This window comes from Ylistrum balloti, unplaced genomic scaffold (genome assembly GCF_031769215.1).
Source record: "Ylistrum balloti isolate Yb309-2 unplaced genomic scaffold, AGI_CSIRO_Ybal_v1 Utg370978, whole genome shotgun sequence".
Classification (NCBI taxonomy): Eukaryota; Metazoa; Mollusca; class Bivalvia; order Pectinida; family Pectinidae; genus Ylistrum; species Ylistrum balloti.
Window position 1 is genome coordinate 22,972 of NW_026782548.1, and position 20,460 is coordinate 43,431.

General features: G+C 34.3%; 1 protein-coding gene across 1 annotated transcript; it reads right to left on the reverse strand.

Annotated features, from left to right (window-relative positions):
- Positions 1 to 1,094: 1,094 nt before the first annotated feature.
- LOC132559844 (uncharacterized) lies at positions 1,095 to 15,526 on the reverse strand. Its single transcript, XM_060224473.1, has 9 exons — positions 15,356 to 15,526; positions 15,042 to 15,128; positions 14,678 to 14,765; positions 14,097 to 14,216; positions 13,088 to 13,237; positions 12,044 to 12,181; positions 11,153 to 11,341; positions 10,144 to 10,221; positions 1,095 to 1,234 (listed from the first exon to the last, which is right to left on the reverse strand). The coding sequence occupies exons 1-9, from the start codon at positions 15,524 to 15,526 to the stop codon at positions 1,095 to 1,097; spliced, it is 1,161 nt and encodes a 386-aa protein (XP_060080456.1).
- Positions 15,527 to 20,460: the final 4,934 nt, after the last annotated feature.

Genomic DNA, 20,460 nt, shown 5'->3' on the forward strand with positions numbered 1-20,460 from the left:
TTGTCTTTGGTCAATATGAGGAATGTTGATAAGATAGGAAAACAAATTTTTCTCTAACAAGGTACCATATAAATTATAAGTTATAACACATGAAAAACTCCGGAAAAATTCTTTCAGGAGTGATAATATACAATAAAATCAATAATAAAGATTTATATTTGAAAACAAAAAAGGCACTGAATTTAATAACAAAGGCAGGTCTTGATTAACTACTGCCACGAAAAGAATGATAATCATATGTTTAGTGTACAGTACTATACACAGTGAAATCAAAGTAAAAACACAATATTATCAAACCCTGTTGAATGATGCCAGGCAATAGAAAACACCGTGGAATAATCATATTTCTATGATATTCTATCAAGCATTCTGCAATCATTCATTCCCAAATTTGACAATCAATGAAAACAAAATATTTTCAAACATCAACATAAACATGTATATACATGTACTTTAAAATAATGATCAACATTTACCCATTCTAAATTATTCATAAGTGGATCAAGAGTAAAATATTGTGATTCATGTGAAGTGTGCACAACTGAAGAATCTACATTGACATATGGAAAGAAATTACCAATAGGTTTCAAAAACTGGAATTGTGGAACAGCTACAGATAATAAGTGTAAACACACATACCTTGTGAAGAACGAAACACAAAAGTTGTACAAATATGTTTTGAAATATTATAAGAGCGCATACAAAAATGTTATTATCAAAACATTTATACATCACATGATATGTTATATGTAGTTTCAGCCAGATTCAAGACAGCATTCAAATTAAACATATCATTTGATGACATGAGTACATGTAACTATCGGGAAAAAAAAAGAAATAAAAAAAAATCTAAAATTATAAGATATTTTTTACCATAAAATCTGATATTTGGCAGTATATATGGGTTAGAAAACTACCAATAACAATTGAATATACCAAATACACAAATATTGAAATTGTCTGCATCCCAGAATCTGCAGATGAACTGAAAGGACTTTTTTAAGTTCATTTACCACTTCATTTGATTAGAAAGAGCACTTAACAATTTTTCCTGATTGAGATGTCAAGTCACTGTTATTAAATAAGACAGCCAGCTACCATTGTTGGTACGGTGCACATCGACCGTGAAATATTCTGAAGGAACCATCACTGTCACCTGTTAGCTCTGCCCAGAAGAAAGCTTTCACACCCATAAAACCTTCTGTCCGGATCCTGTTAGCAAGAATTTCATATCCTTCAAAAAGAAATTGCAAAAACTTCAGAGAATTCTTATCCTCCATACAATACTCTATATCAATATTTGAAAACACCTTGTGTGTAATACTTGCCCAAATGTATAATTAGCCAGCCTTCAACCCCGACACTCCCAGGAATTTTTAATAACACTAAGGACAATCTGTCATTTTGCTTCAACATGAATTTTCACCCTTTTCCAGTCAACTTCCTTGTGAGCAACCCCAATACATTTAAAAACATGGGAATACCAACCTTCCTAATTTTTTGACAAATATCATGTTTTATGAATAATGACATTACCATAGCAACCAGAATAAAAAAATGGATTTTTTTTTTTTTTTATACACATTGTGTAAGTTCTGATGTATTGAAGAAGTGTCTAAATTACAAGCCTTATTGAATACTGATGTCAGAATTAAGTGTAGGAGAAATATAAGATAAACTTTTCAAAATGTTTATTCTGTATATGATTTAGTTGTCATAATGACTTAGAAGTTCAAACTTGGTTGGTCATTTGAATGTCTAGACATTTTCACTTCACTTGTGTGGTTTGTAATTGAAAACCGGAAGAAACAACTGAAAACATCTTGATGTCAACATAATCATAACACAAACTCAAATTCAATAAAATTAAGGCAAAATAAGAACAAATGAAAGGTTTACATAGAGACTACTGAAAAAGTAAAAGGAAAAAGAAAAAGACCAGGTGTTCTGGAAGAGTAAGCATCTTCTGCATCAACGACAACACTTGTCTTGTTAACCTTAGTCAGTCCAAGTCAGTAATGTCACAGTCTCTAGCAAGAATCAGGTATACAACAACGAAACAATGGTTAATTAAAGGGTATCAAATATGTCCAGCTTCATATCACACAAAGAAATAGAATATCTCTCAATAAGATCACCATGGCAACTATTAGACATCCCCATACTTTCATAAACCTGCATTTTTTGAACGCATGTGTTATGAGTTTGTCTGTCAGTTGACGACTTCTTGTATTGAAATCGTGATAATGGGAACAAACCACTGAATATCGAATCAACTGTGACATAGGTTGGAGATGCAGGGATACTGCTATAAAAAATGGAAAATTCACAATAGCGAAATTGAAATTGAAATCATCATGTGTATCATAAAGCTTGGTGGAAAAGTTTTTCATGTTGGTTATGTTTTAGGAAAATATCCAGATAAGCAGCTGATGTAGCAAAAGTCTGCCATGTCTTTGATTTCCAGTTATGGTGGGTATATAGAGTGGGCATGGTCGATAAATTTCTTGTTACTCAAAGACAAGACGTGTTCCGATTTCAGCATCTTCTGCTTCATCAACACCTGCTTTGTAAATCTTGGTCAATCCAAGTAAGTAATGTCACGTTCTCATTTGAGAATTAGGTACAGCTATTGATTCTACTTCTTGAGTATCAGTATTACAATAAGACTGTAACCCAGATTTCCTAGTTCTAAGAATGGTAGTGACAAAGGTTTGGTTTAACAGCCAAACTGAACTAAAGGCTATTATAGAAATACTAGTGTATAGTGACCTGGTAACGATGGCAACCAAAATTTCGTTTAAGAAAATCTGCATGTAGAAATGTTCCCCAGAAAAACCAAAGAATAAAACCAAGGAATAAAGCAGAAAATTGAAATGAAGATAAAGATCAAGTAATGGTAGCTTTTTATTTTTCATTATCTGTGCAGAAAAAAACATAATCAAAGATTTATGGTTTTGTATTGTTTAAAGGCCTATCAACTGCTATGCTCATCTAACAAACAGCTTCCTTATGTCAGTGAGCCAAGTGCAAGTAGTTGAAGGCTTATTCCTGTAAGCCTCTTTGTGATAGTAAGGAATTTAAACTGCAGCATAATTAAATCTTCTTTTATCCAAGTCTTGAACGTCAACTATGTCAGGTAAAATCAGAAGCCTATTTCTACTTTTCCTAGTTGTTTCAAATGCTACAAGATACATGTTTGTATCTATTTTGATATCTGATTAATATGTTTGTCTTGAATTATAACGTATATTAGCCTTGCTGTGATGATATAGCATTTTTCTCAGAAAGTTCCTTATAAATCTTTTCAAAACAAACAGTGTAGTAGAAATCTCAATTTTCGAATTGATCTTACTGACTTTTGTGACAAATATTTTCTGTTTACTTAGATTTTTTAAAAACAAAACGAACATTTGAGCTATTCACAACTGAAATATCACCGTAGATCGCAGTAATTTGTAAATCAGAGGCACTAAAAAATATTGTCTGACAAATGTACCTTTTATGATTCATCATTTTAATTTATTAGTATTATTTTTGCTGTGAAAATGAGATTCCCTTTTCACAGTCCAACAAATTGGCTTTGTCAGACTTGTCAGTGCAAAGACACATATATTTAGTAGTAAATGGGGCACAGGCAAATAACAAATGGATGGCTTTCACAGCTCAATGAATAAACACAAAAGCTATTATCAGAAAGGCATCCACTCCCCACCGTAAGCAACATGTTCCTGCACAAAATGCCTGTCCATAATTTTGAATCTGAGACCTAAATGTCTCTGTTTGATCATGTTTGATTGGGAAGGAAGAGATACCATTTGATAACTTGTGTTTTACTAAATAATTGAAACAATACAGCAATAATGAAATTTTGAAATTACCACAGGTAACACTCCTTATAGTACACTAATAATTGTCCATTCATTATTATGTCAATTCTGATAGGAGGGATGAGGAGTGGGGATAAACAGGGCCTGCAGCTGGGGTGTGAATGTTAGCTGCCCTCAGGCATATAACAATTCGTACCTATGTCCTGAACAGGGACACTAAATGATAATGAGACAAGTGGTACATCGGCCATATTGGGATGGTGTAGACAAACATCTGAAATATGAGCTGTGCACAGATAATGGCAATATTGCGAGAAAATAATTACTCCGTGTTCATGGGAGGGGATATAAATAGCCATGGTATATAATGAATTTTTAAAATTATTTAATCAATTTAGAAGATCTTACTTGAGTTACTCAGTATCTCCCTGCATATTTATCTAGGTATATGTACAAACGTGTGTGCACTTGACTGTATCTTCATTAAATTGGGATATGGAATAAATTTCGAATTGAGATGTTCTGTATAACCTTGCACAGTACAACAATTGTCATTACAGCCATTACATAAAGATTACTTTGTCTGATAGTTATTGACACGGAACTGTTTATACAAATAAGTTACAGAAACATGGATACTCACTGAGAAATAAATGAAAAACAAACCAAGCAAACAGATAACAAAGCAATTAGCCGTGACTTGTAAGTTATCAATTCCGTAAACTTTTTTTTCTGAAAATTATATTGAATAGCTCTTATATTTATTATTGTCTCGTCCTACCTCTTGAAATTCCTGAACATATCTTAAAGCATTCTGAACCCAGATAAAACAAAATCAAGAATAAATGTTTCTGTTATAATCATGGCTGCATCGTACACTTCTTGTTAAAAATTATTGTACATGTAAGTATCAACGTCAACATAATATGTACATTGTACATGTAAGTATCAACGTCAACATAATATGTACATTGTACATGTAAGTATCAACGTCAACATAATATGTACATTGTACATGTAAGTATCAACGTCAACATAATATATACATTGTACATATAAGTATCAACGTCAACATAATATGTACATTGTACATGTAAGTATCAACGTCAACATAATATGTACATTTTACACTTCTTCAATAATGCTCACATGATTCGGCATCATTGTTTTCTTCACTGTAAGTGAATCGGTTGGTATATATTCACATCAATGGCTACAAATGTCGTAAACTTTGAAATTGTTTATATACCAACAGAATGTATAGAGTGATAAACAAATGAAGAAAAAAAATAAGAAAAATAGACATCAAAACAAACATAAAGTCCAGTGAACGTTGATACTCACATACTGTTTTAATATCATTTTATTATTTATATATTAACAGCAGTCTGTCTTAATGACTCATCGATACACATACATTGATGCAATGTTTACCTGTGCAGCAATGGGACTTTATGTGCCATTTTCATCTAAAAATGACACAACTAATTTTTAATTGAAGTTTGTCAAAATTATATCAATGTGTTAGAAAGTTACTATACTTGATAGCCAGAGGCATACATTGGAAGAATTATACATAATATTGCTTCTATTTCACACTGAAGTTGTCAAAATAACTGTTTTGTTAAAAATTTGGTAAGACTTTGAAGGAGATTCGTGTGTGACTTTCAACTAAAATGTGACACAACTAATTTTCATCTGAAATTTTTTTAAATTATATATATTTGTAACGAAGAAATGTTTAATTTACTGATCAGAGGCATACATTTAGAAATTTGGATTTTGAAATCATGTTGAAACAGTCAAATTTCGTCCTCTTACTCGTTTTGGACATTAAAAGGTATTTATTTATCTCTGTTATCTCATGTGTTAGGGGCTCACTTTTGGTAACACACAGTGTATAAATGCATCTTTAACAGGCTCCCTTTCTTCAAAGGAAGTTAAATCTTCCATAAAGGTAAGTTTCTGTTACATGAGAGGTAGTTCTGCATTTAATACAGTAAGTAGGATGTTTTTTTTTGTGTTACAATCAGTTACATGTTGTTTATTTTATCCGGGGTTCAGTTTTTCCATTCTTACAGAGTTGATCAAGTGAATGAAGGGCGCTTATACAGTGCCAACATACCGTCATAACTAACTTTGACTTGGCAAAAAGTTCACCTCATCAGACCACACTATAATAAGAACACACACACTAGCTATTACTGCTAACTCAATTAAAAGATAATGGTAGAAAGAAAACAATAAGAAGCAATTTCGTATTCTGTCATTCCTATAGTACCAAGCCAATATAACATTCCTAACTGGTACATATGTTCAGGACTCCACATAGGAGAATTGTTAATTGATGAATATTTTGTGTAGATGTCATGGTATATATTAATGAGGACCAAGTTCAAGACAAGATGTGTACATTTGTTGATTAACTCACACCAAAAAAAACCCCCAAAAACAGAAATACTTGGTATGACATCAGATTAATTTTCTTAAACAGGAGGTTCATGAAATACAAATTGGGTTTATCTGGTATCAAAAGAATTCATGAAAACCTGTAAATTTGGTATTGATCAGTATTACAATAAGTACAAAAGATGTAACATAAGCATTAAGCTGATGTTATATGTGATTTTACAGGCAGCAATGTTCATAAATTGCTCTACCAACTGAGTCAAAGAAGCATACTCCATCAGCAGAGTGACACAGACTGTATTTAACACAATATACACATCAACCCACTCTTATTACACTACTCCCCAGGGTTTTTCTTAGGTTTCCTAAATCTCAACCTGAGACTCCTAAATACCACAACTCATGGGATTAGGTTGGGCACCAATGTAAAAGTACAGGGAAAATACACATTTCTGTCGAGTGCCCCAAACAGGACAGAGACTGTATTTCATACCGTATACATGCCACACCAACCCAACTCCTATTTCAGATATGTTTTCCTGACAATTAAAACTAGACTTAACAACATGAAAAAGTCAGTGCTAATAATTGATATGATTGAATTATTCTAACACATCAATAGGCAATGACTGTGATCCCCACATCATTAGGTGGAGTAGCCTTCAGAGCAGATATATGTTAATCACAAACTGGCAGGAGTACACAGTATGATGTAACGGGGTGTTCTCTGATACACCCGATGTAACAAGGGAAAGGTGAAACAAATGTGAATGTTCCCTCCCCTATCCTCCCCAGCCTGTTACCTGTTATGAACCATGAAGGTGTGAACTTTACAAAGACTCTCAAATTGGTGATGTCAGATGACGCATTTAGCCTCCTCTGCAGAGTAGGATGGGAGGTTCCCTACATGCCCACTTTTTACATTACAAAGAATGGTATTGTTTTAGGAAGACAATAGCAAAATAATTAGTTATTTCCAAACAAACCATACATTTCACCAGAGTTCCTTTACCTGTGTTTTTTTCCCTGTTTTATCTGTTACTAAAGATATCATACTAGTTACTATAAATGATTTGTTTTAAATTAATTCTTTTAAGTGAATAAAACAGCAGAATACAGAGTAAAATTGCCTGATATGAAATACATACAATATATTATGTTTCATGATAAACATTACAAATATTTTAAAATTATTTTTATACACATAAAATGTATATGCCTCAAGGAAGCCTCAACCTGTATAGATAAATGTGAATAGCCACTGCATGATATTACGTGTCACACATATATTACCTCACCCACTCAACATCCCATATTGGTATTTGTATAAGTATGAATGAACTGGGACCAACAGTCTGTGATCAATATAAAGTCTATACAAGTATAAAGATGGTCTACTCTAGTATGGGTGTTAGATCAAAACAAAGAGATCTAAGATATTACTAACTACAATTTTGTCAGTTTTCATAACAATCTGCCTGGACTATTTCATAATGAGGAAAACAGGGAAGACCAACTGCACTGGATGTTCACTACTTGAAATTAAAGAATATAAAAAAATAAAATATATAGAAATATTGGAAGTCTGCATGAGTGATGAAGAAGATGTTCAAGCAACCCTGAAGAAATATGGCCTGTCATTAAACTTATTGTCAATGAACACAATGGTTGCTGTGGTCTTGTTGCCGGTTGTTATCAGCAAAAGCCCTGATGTGGGAAAACATCATATTTTCAATACAATGTGTTTATGCAACTATGGTGAGATATTAACCATGACTTTAGTGGTATAAGCCTTTTGTAAACTAATTATAACTCATTACATATCATATATGAGAACACAATGATTTTCGTAGACTTGTCGCCAGTTGCTTTCAGCAAAAGCGCTGATGCGAGAAAAACACAACGATATCAACATACTAAGGTGAGTAGTATATCAATTAACACAAGAGTGCCTCGGAACTGTATGTGTCGCCTGCATAAAGTGTCATGGTCACCCAGAAATTGAACTGGATGTGCAACGATCAACCATAAAGTTGTAATACCAAATTTCATTTCTATAACTTGAAGCATAAAGGGAAAACTGCGCAAAGCAATATTCCTGAGAAATTTTCAAAGTTGAAAGGGGCATAACTCTGCCAAAAAGGGTCACAGACAGCAGGGAATCTATCTTAATATGTACCCTTGCAACAAAAAGCCATATGCCAAATCTCATTTTGATAACTCACAGCATTACCAAAAAAAGTCTGGAAAACTTTCGTACGGACGACGATGACGCATGACGACGGACAAAGTGATCCCTAAGTGACCGCCAGCTCTACAGGCGACACAATAAACTGTGTGGACATCAAAACAAATCAAAATTAGATGGAACACCTATATCAATGAATTAATATTTTTTAACTTGTGTAAGTTGGGTACAAACATTGCTTTATATGCACAATAATCTGATTGTCAAATTTATGTCTCCTGAAATGTTGAAAGGCCATAATAGCGAACGCTAAACCTGTTAAATGAATTAATAATTAAAGTCAACTTTATATATTGGAGTGTTGTTATTACTGATCTTTACAAAATTGGACATTTGTTTATTTAATGAAAAAATGTATGATTGACAGCTGAAAGTTGATGGGTTAGAATTACAACACATAATACCATAAAGTGCTCACTGAGCTCGCAAATAAAAGTTGGTCCCAATAGTCAATGTTACAAAAATTTCAGGAAACCGTCACGAAAAAAATGTACATAGTACACATGGAGTAGGTACATTTACATGTAGGGTGCAATATCGCAAGTGCTTCATGCCTTATCTGACATTATATCACAGGAAGAATGCAGGTGTATAATCATACAAGGGCTTGCTGTGTAGTCTGAATAGGACATACATTATATTGGAAATGTGTCATCTCAAGGAAAGGATTTTCCAGCTTTGCTACGGCAATGATCGTAAATAGAGGCATGTGAGTCGAGTAAAATATCTCGTTTTTTATGAATATACATGTGGAATACAAACCGGACATCCACCATGCACACAGCATCATCAATCCAAGACGTTCGGAAAAAATTGTCTTGTATTTTCAACTCACAGAAAGCATAAGAAATATTTACCACAAACAAAAGTTGTTCGGCATTTTCTCCAAGTTTATGAGATACAATCAGTAGATCAATACCTCCACAAATAAGAAAGATATGACAGTTTTCCCATCACTGACGTCACAATGTTGGGAGTTAAGGGGTTAAATTTATCTGTAGATAAGGTAAGTTTTTCCACAGATATCTATCAAATACCCTCATTAATTATGTACGAAATATAGATTCCTTACCATGGCAAAAGAGGCTTGCTATCAAATGTATTTGCCATATTTTGAATAATTAAACTATTTTCTCTTTTGTTTTTTTGTGCAGATATTGCTTAAAAAACAATAAACCCACCACAATCTTATACATGTTCAACTGTATGTAGCTTCCTCATTATGTGCAAAAATTACTGTAGCACACCCCATGTAAATTAAATTCAGTAAATGTTGGTCCATTATAGAGCAGCCAGGTAACAGTGGTCAAAAGAAAACCAAATTTACCGTATTAATCCTGCATTGAGCCCAGGTGTCTACATTCAAAGTGGGAGTGGGCTTATTATAGGATAACAAAATAGCCTTGGTCTGTAATTCCATTGAACTTTGACATTTGTTGGTTGGTTTCTAACAAAACATGCATGGACTTCTTGTCAGAGAGTAGTGTACCTTTATATCTCAGAGAGCAACAACAACCAAGCACAGTCATATTTCAGCACAAGGTTTTCAGGGCAAAACTCACTATCACAAGATTTATATCATTGGACCATGTAAATATATTGAAGGGGTGGGTGGGGTATAATGATGGTAAGGACTAGAAAATTATTGTTGAATACCTTTCTCTTTAGTGTAGACGAAACCTTCCACAGTTCGGTCAGCATTATACACCATCATTTCTCCACACGGTAGGTTACCTGATTGATGGTGAAAAGATCAATTAATATTAATTTGTCTTTCAAACCTGAAAACTAATTATAGCCCTGGTCAAAATATACCCGTACTTAAAATCAAAGAAAATAGGTCTACTGTAGATCAGGTCTGCACTTCTCATCTGTTTGTGATATCGTAATGAAATAGATAAAAATGGAGCTTAGATATATTCATCCAAAGAAAGATGCTGATATTTCATCCTGATTACTTCAGCACTGAGCTTGAAGAAGATTCACATTAATCATACTGGGATCTTTAGGTATATCAAAGGAAGGAACTGAAAGGTTCTTACTATTTTTTATGACCAAAGTAACTTTGAAATTCAGTTCAGTAAGTTTTCTTTGGCAACTTACTCTGGGCTACTCAAGTATAATACTGGTAATAATACATGTTTAAAGTCAGTTTAGATTTCATGTACAATGCGTTATAGTTCCTGAATTACAACATATACATGCAATATAAATAGTCGTGATGTGTGACCTTCAAAGTAAGTCAAGGTACTTTTTCTCAAAATGAATGGTCTAAATGTATAAAGTGTATATCAATTATTTATTACATCAGGCATCAGTCTGCTTCTAGAGATAAATCATATGAAGTAATTTGACTACTTTGACCTTGAAAGAAGGTCAAATTCACTTCTTTTCACAAAATTTGCAGCACTCAACTCAAGGGTTTTTCTGGCCTTTAAGCATCTACTTAGAAAAGAATTATTGTAAGGTCATTATTTTGATTCCCATTCACACAGTTCTTTTGTCTTATTCCTATGTCAACCACATTAAACTTATAATACATCTAATCAAGCAATCACCATGTTACATGCAATTCTGTATTACAACTTAATCATATTACATTTTCTCTAAAATTCCAGCAATGAAAAAAACTAGTTTTTATCTCTAAAAATCATTTTCAACATACCAATTGGAACCTGTACTTTGACAACAAATCTTTTGTTTCTGAGGAATTCCATTTTCTGAGGGGCTTCACTGGCATTGCGCATGAAGACTTTGACATTAGGTTTCGTGGAGCCCATTACGCGGTAGAAGGAAGTCTGAATACCTTGTCCCTTCCTCTCATTAGCATGAAAGGGCCGAGCCACGACAAAACCTGTCATAACAGATACTCAAATATCATCATGTAATTCTAAGATTGTGACCATTATTATACAAAAAAACCACACAAAGTCCAGGGAAGTTTCACTAGCTGTATCCTGCATTCCTTTCAAGGTTTGTTACTGGTGTCAACAAGTCTGGTAAGTTTAAGACAGACAGTCTGATTGCTATCAAATCTTTTACCAAAAAATAAATTCCTGTGATCACAAGATACTGTACATTAAAAGGGAAATATTCATTCTGGTTTAATGGTATCATTTTACCTTCATTGTTATCATGATAGTGAGCTGGGCTCTTTTATACTTTTATCTTTTTTTACTATTTTATATGTTAACAACCATGCATGATATGTGCCAGATATCACAGTTGGTAGAACATCCTTAGGTGAAGATCCAAAGTGTGTGGCTCAATCCCTATATGGTTTGGTTTTTATTTCTCTAGAAGGTAATATCACAGACCATCCTGGGGTATTGTGACTGTGTTTTCTGACATTATAGCCCAATCACTTTATCTACAAGAAGTGGACCTCCACCAGCCACCAGCAACTACAAGCAGACCCCTCCCCAAAATTTCTTTGTCTGATCAACAGCTAATAAATCCAGCAAACAATCAAGACAAACAAACCAATGATACATAATTAACTCCTTCAAATTAATCTGGACCAAGAAATATTGTGATCAACACAGGAATTACTCACCTGAGCAAGCTATCCGATGCCCTCCTTCCTTCCAGTGCTTCACTTGACAATCTCGTTGACAATACATGGTCACATGACACCGACCACATCTCTTCAGTCCAGCCTTGGGAATCTGTTTACACCATGCACATATTGCATCTGGCAACACAGTCAGTATTGTGTTCGAATTTTAGTGTAAATTTGGAGCAGTGAAATAAAAGTTTAAGAACTTGTCAGTCTTAAATCAAAAACTGAATTCACTATTGTAATTTCTGAGCTCAGGAGTGAGATTTGACACACATAATAAACTTGGCATTTCAATAAAAATATTTGATATGTCAATTACCAAAATGAATGTAAATTCCAAACACACTGGTAAACAAGAGACCCACGGACCCTAAGGGTCATCTGAGTATGAAGACCTATATTTAAAAGAGGCCAACTAGTCCTTAAATAAATTGCTCAACTACACTACAGCTTACATAGAAGACATTGGTTGGTTTATAAAGGCATTTCTGGAAACCTGAAAACATGCACTTTACTAATGTAATTACTCCCGACAGATTGCTTGTTGAAAAAACATGCTACAGGCCCAATATCAAAACCCTTGGCCTTTTGGTTATTAAGAAGAAGTTGCTCATGCATTTCAACACATTTGACCCCTGTGACCTTGAAAGTGGTACAAGGTCATTCATATTAACAATTTTGGTAGCCCTTTCTTCCATCATGCTACAGGCCCAAAATCAGTAACCTGACCTACCGCTTATTGAAAAGTAGTCATTTGAATGGAAAGTTTATGCACAGCAAACAGCACACGATGCATGGCACATGAGGATGGACAAAATGTGATGGGTATAGGTCATCCTGACACTTCAGGTCAGATGACCTAAAAATCAACATGGAAGTGCCCATTACACATCAACATCAGAATTTGGCAATGAAAACTTTATCTGATAAGTGTTAAGAAAGAAAAATAAAAGACTGTTTGTTAATGACTGAAACAGTAAGTCAACTCAGGGCTCACTGGCAGAGTAACATAAACAATAGAAAGGATATGGTACAAACCTACTGTGTCTCTCTTGGCATCAAATACAATAATGGCATCGTGAAGGACCGCTTTGGTCTTGTCATCTTTTGCCAGCTCAAACGGAGTAGTTCCGTCTTCATCTTCTATCCGTGGGTCTCCATTCCATTCCAGCAGCAGCTTTAAACAATCTATTAAAGTACATTGATGACTGACATTAACTGACATTTTTCACTTTAAGTTTCATTAGGATCTTTAGTTCAAAAGTTTCATAGATTTTCTCTAAGATGTTTTTTACTGAAAACTAATACAGCTTTGAATAACAAAGCTTATAGCTATACTATCTAAATAACTTTAATACTTTAATGGTTTATCCAGAGAGCTCACATGTAAAACAACTTCATCATATTTCACTCATGTGACCTTAAAAGAGGGCCAAGTTAGTCAAGAATGAACTAAATTCATTAGGTCTTTGAAAGTCTTTCTGTCTTTCTAAATGAAAAGCTGGTGCAATTTCATGACATTTTGAAGGACCATAGCATTTCAATTACACCACTGGTACAAATAACTCATGACCTGAGACCACTTGGTTATAATAAAGTTATTGCAAGATTTTAGCAAATTTGTCCTTTGAAAATATATGTACCTAGTAGCACTTTGCAAGGTAAATATCACTACACTGGGCCTGTTGGTTATTATATATATTTCAATATATTGGAGCTCTTACATGAGATCATGACAATTGGTTTGGTCATTCACCAAAAGAACTAATTGTATTTCACCCCATTAATCTATCAGCCAAATATGACCCTCAGCCTATTTATTAGTTCAAAATAACAGGGAAGTGTTGAACTTATCATTTCATGGACAAATTTTTTCCTTTGAACAGGTTTGATAGCTTCATCTGATTATGCTATAATAACTCCAGGTCACTAGCCCATCAAACTGCTGAGCTATAATAATTTCCTTTCAATAAATAAGTTTCCAGAATAAAACTGAGAGATACCTAGGAAAATTACACATATAACATAAGCACTCCTTCAATTTTACCAATATTTCCCTGGAGAGATGCACCATGGAGTGGTGTGGCTCCACTGTGGGTTTTCACATTAACATCAGATTTTCCTTCCATTAATAGGTACCTGGCCACCTCCAAATTTGGGTACCGGCCTATAAAATACAATACATGTATATATAGAGTAAATGGAACTTGAGTAAATATATTTCAAATCATGCTCAAGGTATTTGGCAATTGCAAAATGTGTTGGATGTGACAGGACATCAGAAAAGTTAAGTCAATTATGGAATTCAAATTTTAACCAAAAAAAAAAAGACCAATTCCCATTTGCCTTTCCAAGTATGACATCTCTTCAAGAGAATAAATATATGCAATAAAACAGCTCAAACACCAGACTAAAAGCATGACCATTTTTCCTTTTTTGGTCACAGCTTCTTCACATGGAATCAAATACATTTCAAAAAGGACTGTAAAAGTATTTTCAGAAAGTATTTAAAATAGCACCACAAAAATCATTTTAAAAACCTATTAACAATGATCTTTGACAAATTAAACTTTTACATATATGCTTGGGATATAATGTTGTAATGATAACATTCAAAATGTCACTAACCAGTGGCTAGAAAGAGTGGAGTAAAGCCAAGTACATCTTGTGCACCTACATTTGCTCCATAACGTATCAACATACTCACTGCATGCAACTGAAGTAAAAATAAAAATGTTATCAAAATTCAATTATTTTTCCAAAGATTGTAATTAAATACCACAAACTGAATATATAGGGTCATATGTGAATTTGTTCTGATTTTAACGTTCTCTTAATCTGATTTTGAGCAAGTTGCTGTGGTTTGATTGGCATCAAAAATAGAATATCAATGGAAATTTGTGAATTCTTACACCCATTACCACCTTATCTTAAAAAATTGACAGCAAAGACACTATAATAAAACCTTAAAGTATACAATAATGGCCCATACGTTTTGGCAAGAAACAGCAAAATGTAGAGCTGTCATTCCTGCTTTGTCAGTCTCATTTATCTTTTCAGGTTCTGTATCCGACAGTATCTAAAATAAACATTGAAATACTTTGTTCAACACTCCTGCTATATAGAGTGTAGAAAAGAAAAAAAAATGAAAAGATAATGTTTTAATCGGTGACAGTGAATGTTAAAAGCAAATTACAAATCAATTAATTTTTTGCATGTTTCTTATTAAAAGTTCATCATTAACACATGAAAGCTTTTATTTAAAATCAGATATTATTGTCCTGTTTTACTCAAAGTTAATTTTACCTGTAAGTAATCCCTTAGAGCTGTAAAATCTCCAGCCTCTGAAGCATGACAAACAAGGGCGGACAACTCTGTCTCTGGTCCGTGGCGATACATTTCCAACTCTGACTTGCTCATATCAGTTATGCTTCTGTTTTCAGTATTAATTGATTTGTGCGCATTTGTTGTGTCCATCTTGGTGCTTCACTATCAGTGCTACAACTTTACAAGCCAAATCAAAAACACAAAATACTCCTACATGGCTTGTGTTCATAACACAATATAACTAAATGAATGAATGAATAAATAGATAAATAAATATATAAAAGTTCAGATCTACACCCAAATGTTGTGATTCAGAATTTATCGTGTGAGAGAATATTGCCAACTGAATCCCCTTATTTTCACGTAGGCCCCTACTACTCACCACTCAGGTCAAGTGTAGGTGTTGCTGCTCTGATGAAATTTTTCCTGGCAGTATATATGATGTCAGAAGAACGATAAAATGAGCGGAGATTAATAAAAAAAAACAAGCAACTTTCATCGGTATTGTGACTAGACGATATTGCTAGTTTATTGGCATTTCATGGAAAAGGAGACTAGGTTAATGAGGCAAGACTTTTCTCGATCGTTGACAAGTTCTGTTTTACGTTATGGAAAAATCACAAAGCAACCTCCGAATTAATATCGAAGTTCGAGTTTGCTGTTTACTATACCTTTTCTGATAATTTTCTCAATACGGTCAAAAGGGCTTGATAGTTGATAGTCTTGCCGGTTTTCCTTATAAAAATAAAGCCAGTCCCTTGTGTTCATCAGCTTCCGAGCACGAAGAAGGCCGCTTCAACCGTTGAGCAAAATGAATGTGTAAAAGTTTGTAATTATACTTACCTTTTACAGATGCAGCATATGCATTACAAATAAAAATAAACACAGATTAAAACAATTGAACATTAACAAAAAGGTGAAATATGTGGTGTTTATTTGCGAAGGCTGGCCCATGGCGTAGTAGCTCTTCTATTTACCTCCCTTTAAGAACAGAAGTGTAAAGGCGCGAAGTATTTATAACATTTAAAACAACCGGAAAGTTTTACAACAGAAGTGAAAAATCGCACGGACGCGTAAAAACGAAGAAGAAAGCAGCCGTTTGCAAGAGATTATATGAATGTATTTTTTTATGTCGCGAATTAAACCATGGACAAATTAGTAACGATTCCACCTTGTAATAATCACCCCTGCTGGTCCGGACGGAAGCGCTCAACGGGTCATAATGGGGGAGCAAACCTGAGTGTACAAGAAAGAAACCCAACTGGTCCGGCAGATGATCCCATAATTTCACGTCCGTTGCAGAAATCGAACCTCGGACGACTGGGTGGAGGGTGAGTGCGTTACCACAGCGTCTTACGACCCATCTATACTTTCGGACGATTTTGGTACTCCGTAAGGTGTGCGACTGTTTTGTCATGTTGAACACATGTAACTACAATATGATTCTACTTTGCTTGGAAATTATCATCAACGGACAAATATAATGTACATGTAGTATCGTGTAGAGAGAATTTCCGGAATAAAAGAACAAACACTGTTAGCGTTATGGTTTTGTTGGATGGCATTGTATAAGGTTTTCTCTGTAAGAACTGGATCTGATCGGATGAAGATTGAATCAGATCCGAAGTTTACCGACTTTTAGATAACTAAATTAGATATTCAAGGGCCTGTTCCCATTATCACTATTTCCGTGCAAGAAGTCCTCAACTGACTCGTAACTTAAGGGTTCAAAAGATGCAGGTTGATGAAAATTATGGGGAAGCTTTATGGTCGCCATAGTGATCTTTTTGAGAAAAATTCAGTTTCTTTGTGTGACATGAAGCTGGACGTGATTAATGCTTGTTAGTTTGCCTTTTGGTTCTGTTGTTGTATACCTTGTTCTTATTTGAGAACGTGACATTACTTACTTGGAATGACCAAGTTTTACATGGCTGGTGTCGTCGATGAAGCAGAAGACGCCAATTGTTCCGAAACACCTAGTCTTATTCTCCTTGTACTTTTTCAGGAGTCTCCGTGTAAATCTTTCTTTTGTTCATATTTTACCCTAGCTTTATGTGTTTTTTTAATTTTAATTGTGATTATGTTGCCATGTTGGTATTTTCTTGATGTTTTTGACCATCTGAAAATCAGGCATTTTTCAACAGCTTCAGATAATGTCATTTATCTGGTATTCGCATTAGGTACCGGACTGAAATAAAATCCTGTATCAGATTTAAGTTCTCACGGGACTTTAACCAATATGTGCTTTCCTCTGATCAATCCTTCAAAATCATTGTATATGATTTTCCTGAATTTTACAGATTGAAATGTCGCACTCCCTTTCGACGGCGTTTTAAAATTTGTTTAAACTTATTTGAAATCGTGTGTACAACCAATTATTTGTTCTTTATTGTTTAATTTTTAATTTCTCAGTGACTCGTATATATATGTGTGTTTGATTTATGATTCCTTTTTCATTGTTTGATTTTTTAATTTCTCAGATGTCTTGATTGCGCTAGCGTGTAGTTTATGACTTAGTTCTAACTATTAAATTTTGCTTTCTGAAGTGTCCTATGTATTCTACTCTCATTGTAAAACATTACATCCTTTTGTTATTAAATTTTCTAATTTCCCTGATTATCCAGCTGGATCGTTTGTGTGTGGTATTCAGTGTAATGAAAATACTCTAAACTCATTTGTGTGTGAATACCTTTGTACCAGATACAACAGTGTATCTGTTTACGCAAGAAGTGTTTTGTAAATTGTAAAAACCAATTGCTCATCCTGATCAATGAATTAAAGAAGTCAATTAAACACATCATGTGTGGCAGACATTGCAGTAATTATGATAGGACTGTGAAAGGCGAAATGATTTATATACAATGTAACTAGCCAAGTACTTCGTAACGACACTGGTTTAGGTAAAAAGGTTTGCCCATCGGTTTTTTCATCCGTAGTGTAACATGATACATGTGACGAGATACCCCGGATAGTGACACGTGTGGCGAGATACCCGGGATAGTGACAGTGTGACGAGATATCCGGGATAGTGACAGTGTGACGAGATATCCGGGATAGTGACACGTGTGACGATATACCCGGGATAGTGACACGTGTGGGGAGATATCCGGGATAGTGACACGTGTGGGGAGATACCCGGGATAGTGACAGTGTGACGAGATATCCGGGATAGTGACAGTGTGACGAGATATCCGGGATAGTGACACGTGTGACGATATACCCTGGATAGTGACACGTGTGGGGAGATATCCGGGATAGTGACACGTGTGACGAGATATCCGAGATAGTGACACGTGTAGGGAGATACCCCGGATAGTGACACGTGTGGGGAGATACCCGGGATAGTGACGTGTGACGAGATTGTTACTAGTTACTAGCTACACGTGGTCGTTACATGTATTACAAGATTGTTGTGGTACACGTTACAGTAACAGGATATGATAGTACTTACAAACTCCCAGCATTAGCAATCCTTATTACTAAGGATTAAGAAAGACAAGATGTCACTCCAAGCAAACGTAGGGCCAGCATTGAACGAATATATCTGGTATCGATAATGTAGACTCGGGGAACAAGATAGGATCTTCTTAGCAAGTTTTGTAAGACAATAAGAATAAATATGAAAACTTAAAAATATATAATAGTACAAAGAAAATTTAAAATCAAGTGACAATTTCATAGTTTATTTTAATAAACGTGTTTCATGAATTACGATTTCTATATACAAATGTTGAAAATAACATTATCATATAAGCAATACATTTCATCCACACTTCAGGCCACACTTGCAAGATGTTTCATTATATCATGTAAAAAGGATTTTGAACATTTTTTTAATGAATATATTGAGTTGCACCGTTTATACTTTCTTAAAACATTACGTTACTATTACTGTGGGGTAACTTCCCCTTCACGTCTGTATTTTCACATCCAGTCAGCCTATTTTATCAAACTAGATTCCCTTCTGTATTTACAAGTGTGAAATAGGATCCAGCTTCCTACTTAAACTATTCTTAAAGTTGCTATTTACTTGAGTTTCTTACGAACATCTTTAAAATGACTACTTTCGAGAAAAAATATGGAATTTTAACCAAAAATTCATAAAACTTCAGAAATTATTGCCGTGTCATGGAAACATTTTAAACAATGTATAGCGGCTACTTTCGATTACCTAAAAACACACTGAATTCTAATTGTCCCGTTTGCCTTTTTATGTAACAATTTGGATCTATTTCAACAACTATTAAAGCGCAAGTGACTAGATTGTCATTGATAGCAGTTTTCAATTCATAACGGCCAAATTTTGATACGCTCTATAATAAATTATTACGGCAACAAGTCTGAAATGGAATACAGATTTCAGCCAAAACGTTCAGTCTAGTGCTATATAATTCATCCAAAAAGCAAAAACTACCAAAATTGTACAAATGACCTACATTGATATAAAACACGGACAGTATGACTGGTGTTTACTCTGATGATGAAGATGACAGTGGTTTGATGTTTATTATTTTAAGTATAACTTTCCATGAAATTTAATAATGGCTAGTGCAAACGAACGCTTCACACTTATCACATCTGAATTTGAGATTTCACTTTATCCTTTGGTGATATATTGCGAAAATGACATGCCATTTGGAGTGTCTGTTTTCAAATCATTGTTCAAGATTTTAAACATTTCTCTCAATGACTCTAGATTGGTGTATGTATCTCAATACCCTTTCTAACTTACAGAGTAAATAAGCATTCGAACTGAACGTGCCTTTGTGTCCTAAAAGTAAATTTCAATATACGCCTATCGCCAATTTTTAAAATTTTGAATTCGTAAATGTTTTCTTTGACTATTAATAATTAGTTGTGCTCGTTTGGTAGAGAGAAAGTTTACACTTATGATGATAACAGTAATAATATGATTATATGATTCGCCCCAATATTGTCTCATCAGTTGATTGTGAAGTGCAATGAATACGGCCCATAGTTTCAGCTACTCAATCACCGACAACTCCTGGTCCTAAAAAAAACAATTAAAGTTCACTTTGTCTCTGACAATCCCTGCTTTTGACAAGTGTGAGTTGTTCTCTTCG

Excerpts from the sequence above, each read along its gene's own strand:
- LOC132559844 (XM_060224473.1), bottom strand. The coding sequence starts at position 15,526 with ATGGACACAACAAATGCGCACAAATCAATTAATACTGAAAACAGAAGC. Across the intron at positions 10,222-11,152 it reads CAAAGTACAGGTTCCAATTG|GTAACCTACCGTGTGGAGAA; the intron begins GTATGTTGAAAA and ends ACCATCAATCAG. Across the intron at positions 1,235-10,143 it reads CGTCTACACTAAAGAGAAAG|GATATGAAATTCTTGCTAAC; the intron begins GTATTCAACAAT and ends TTCTTTTTGAAG.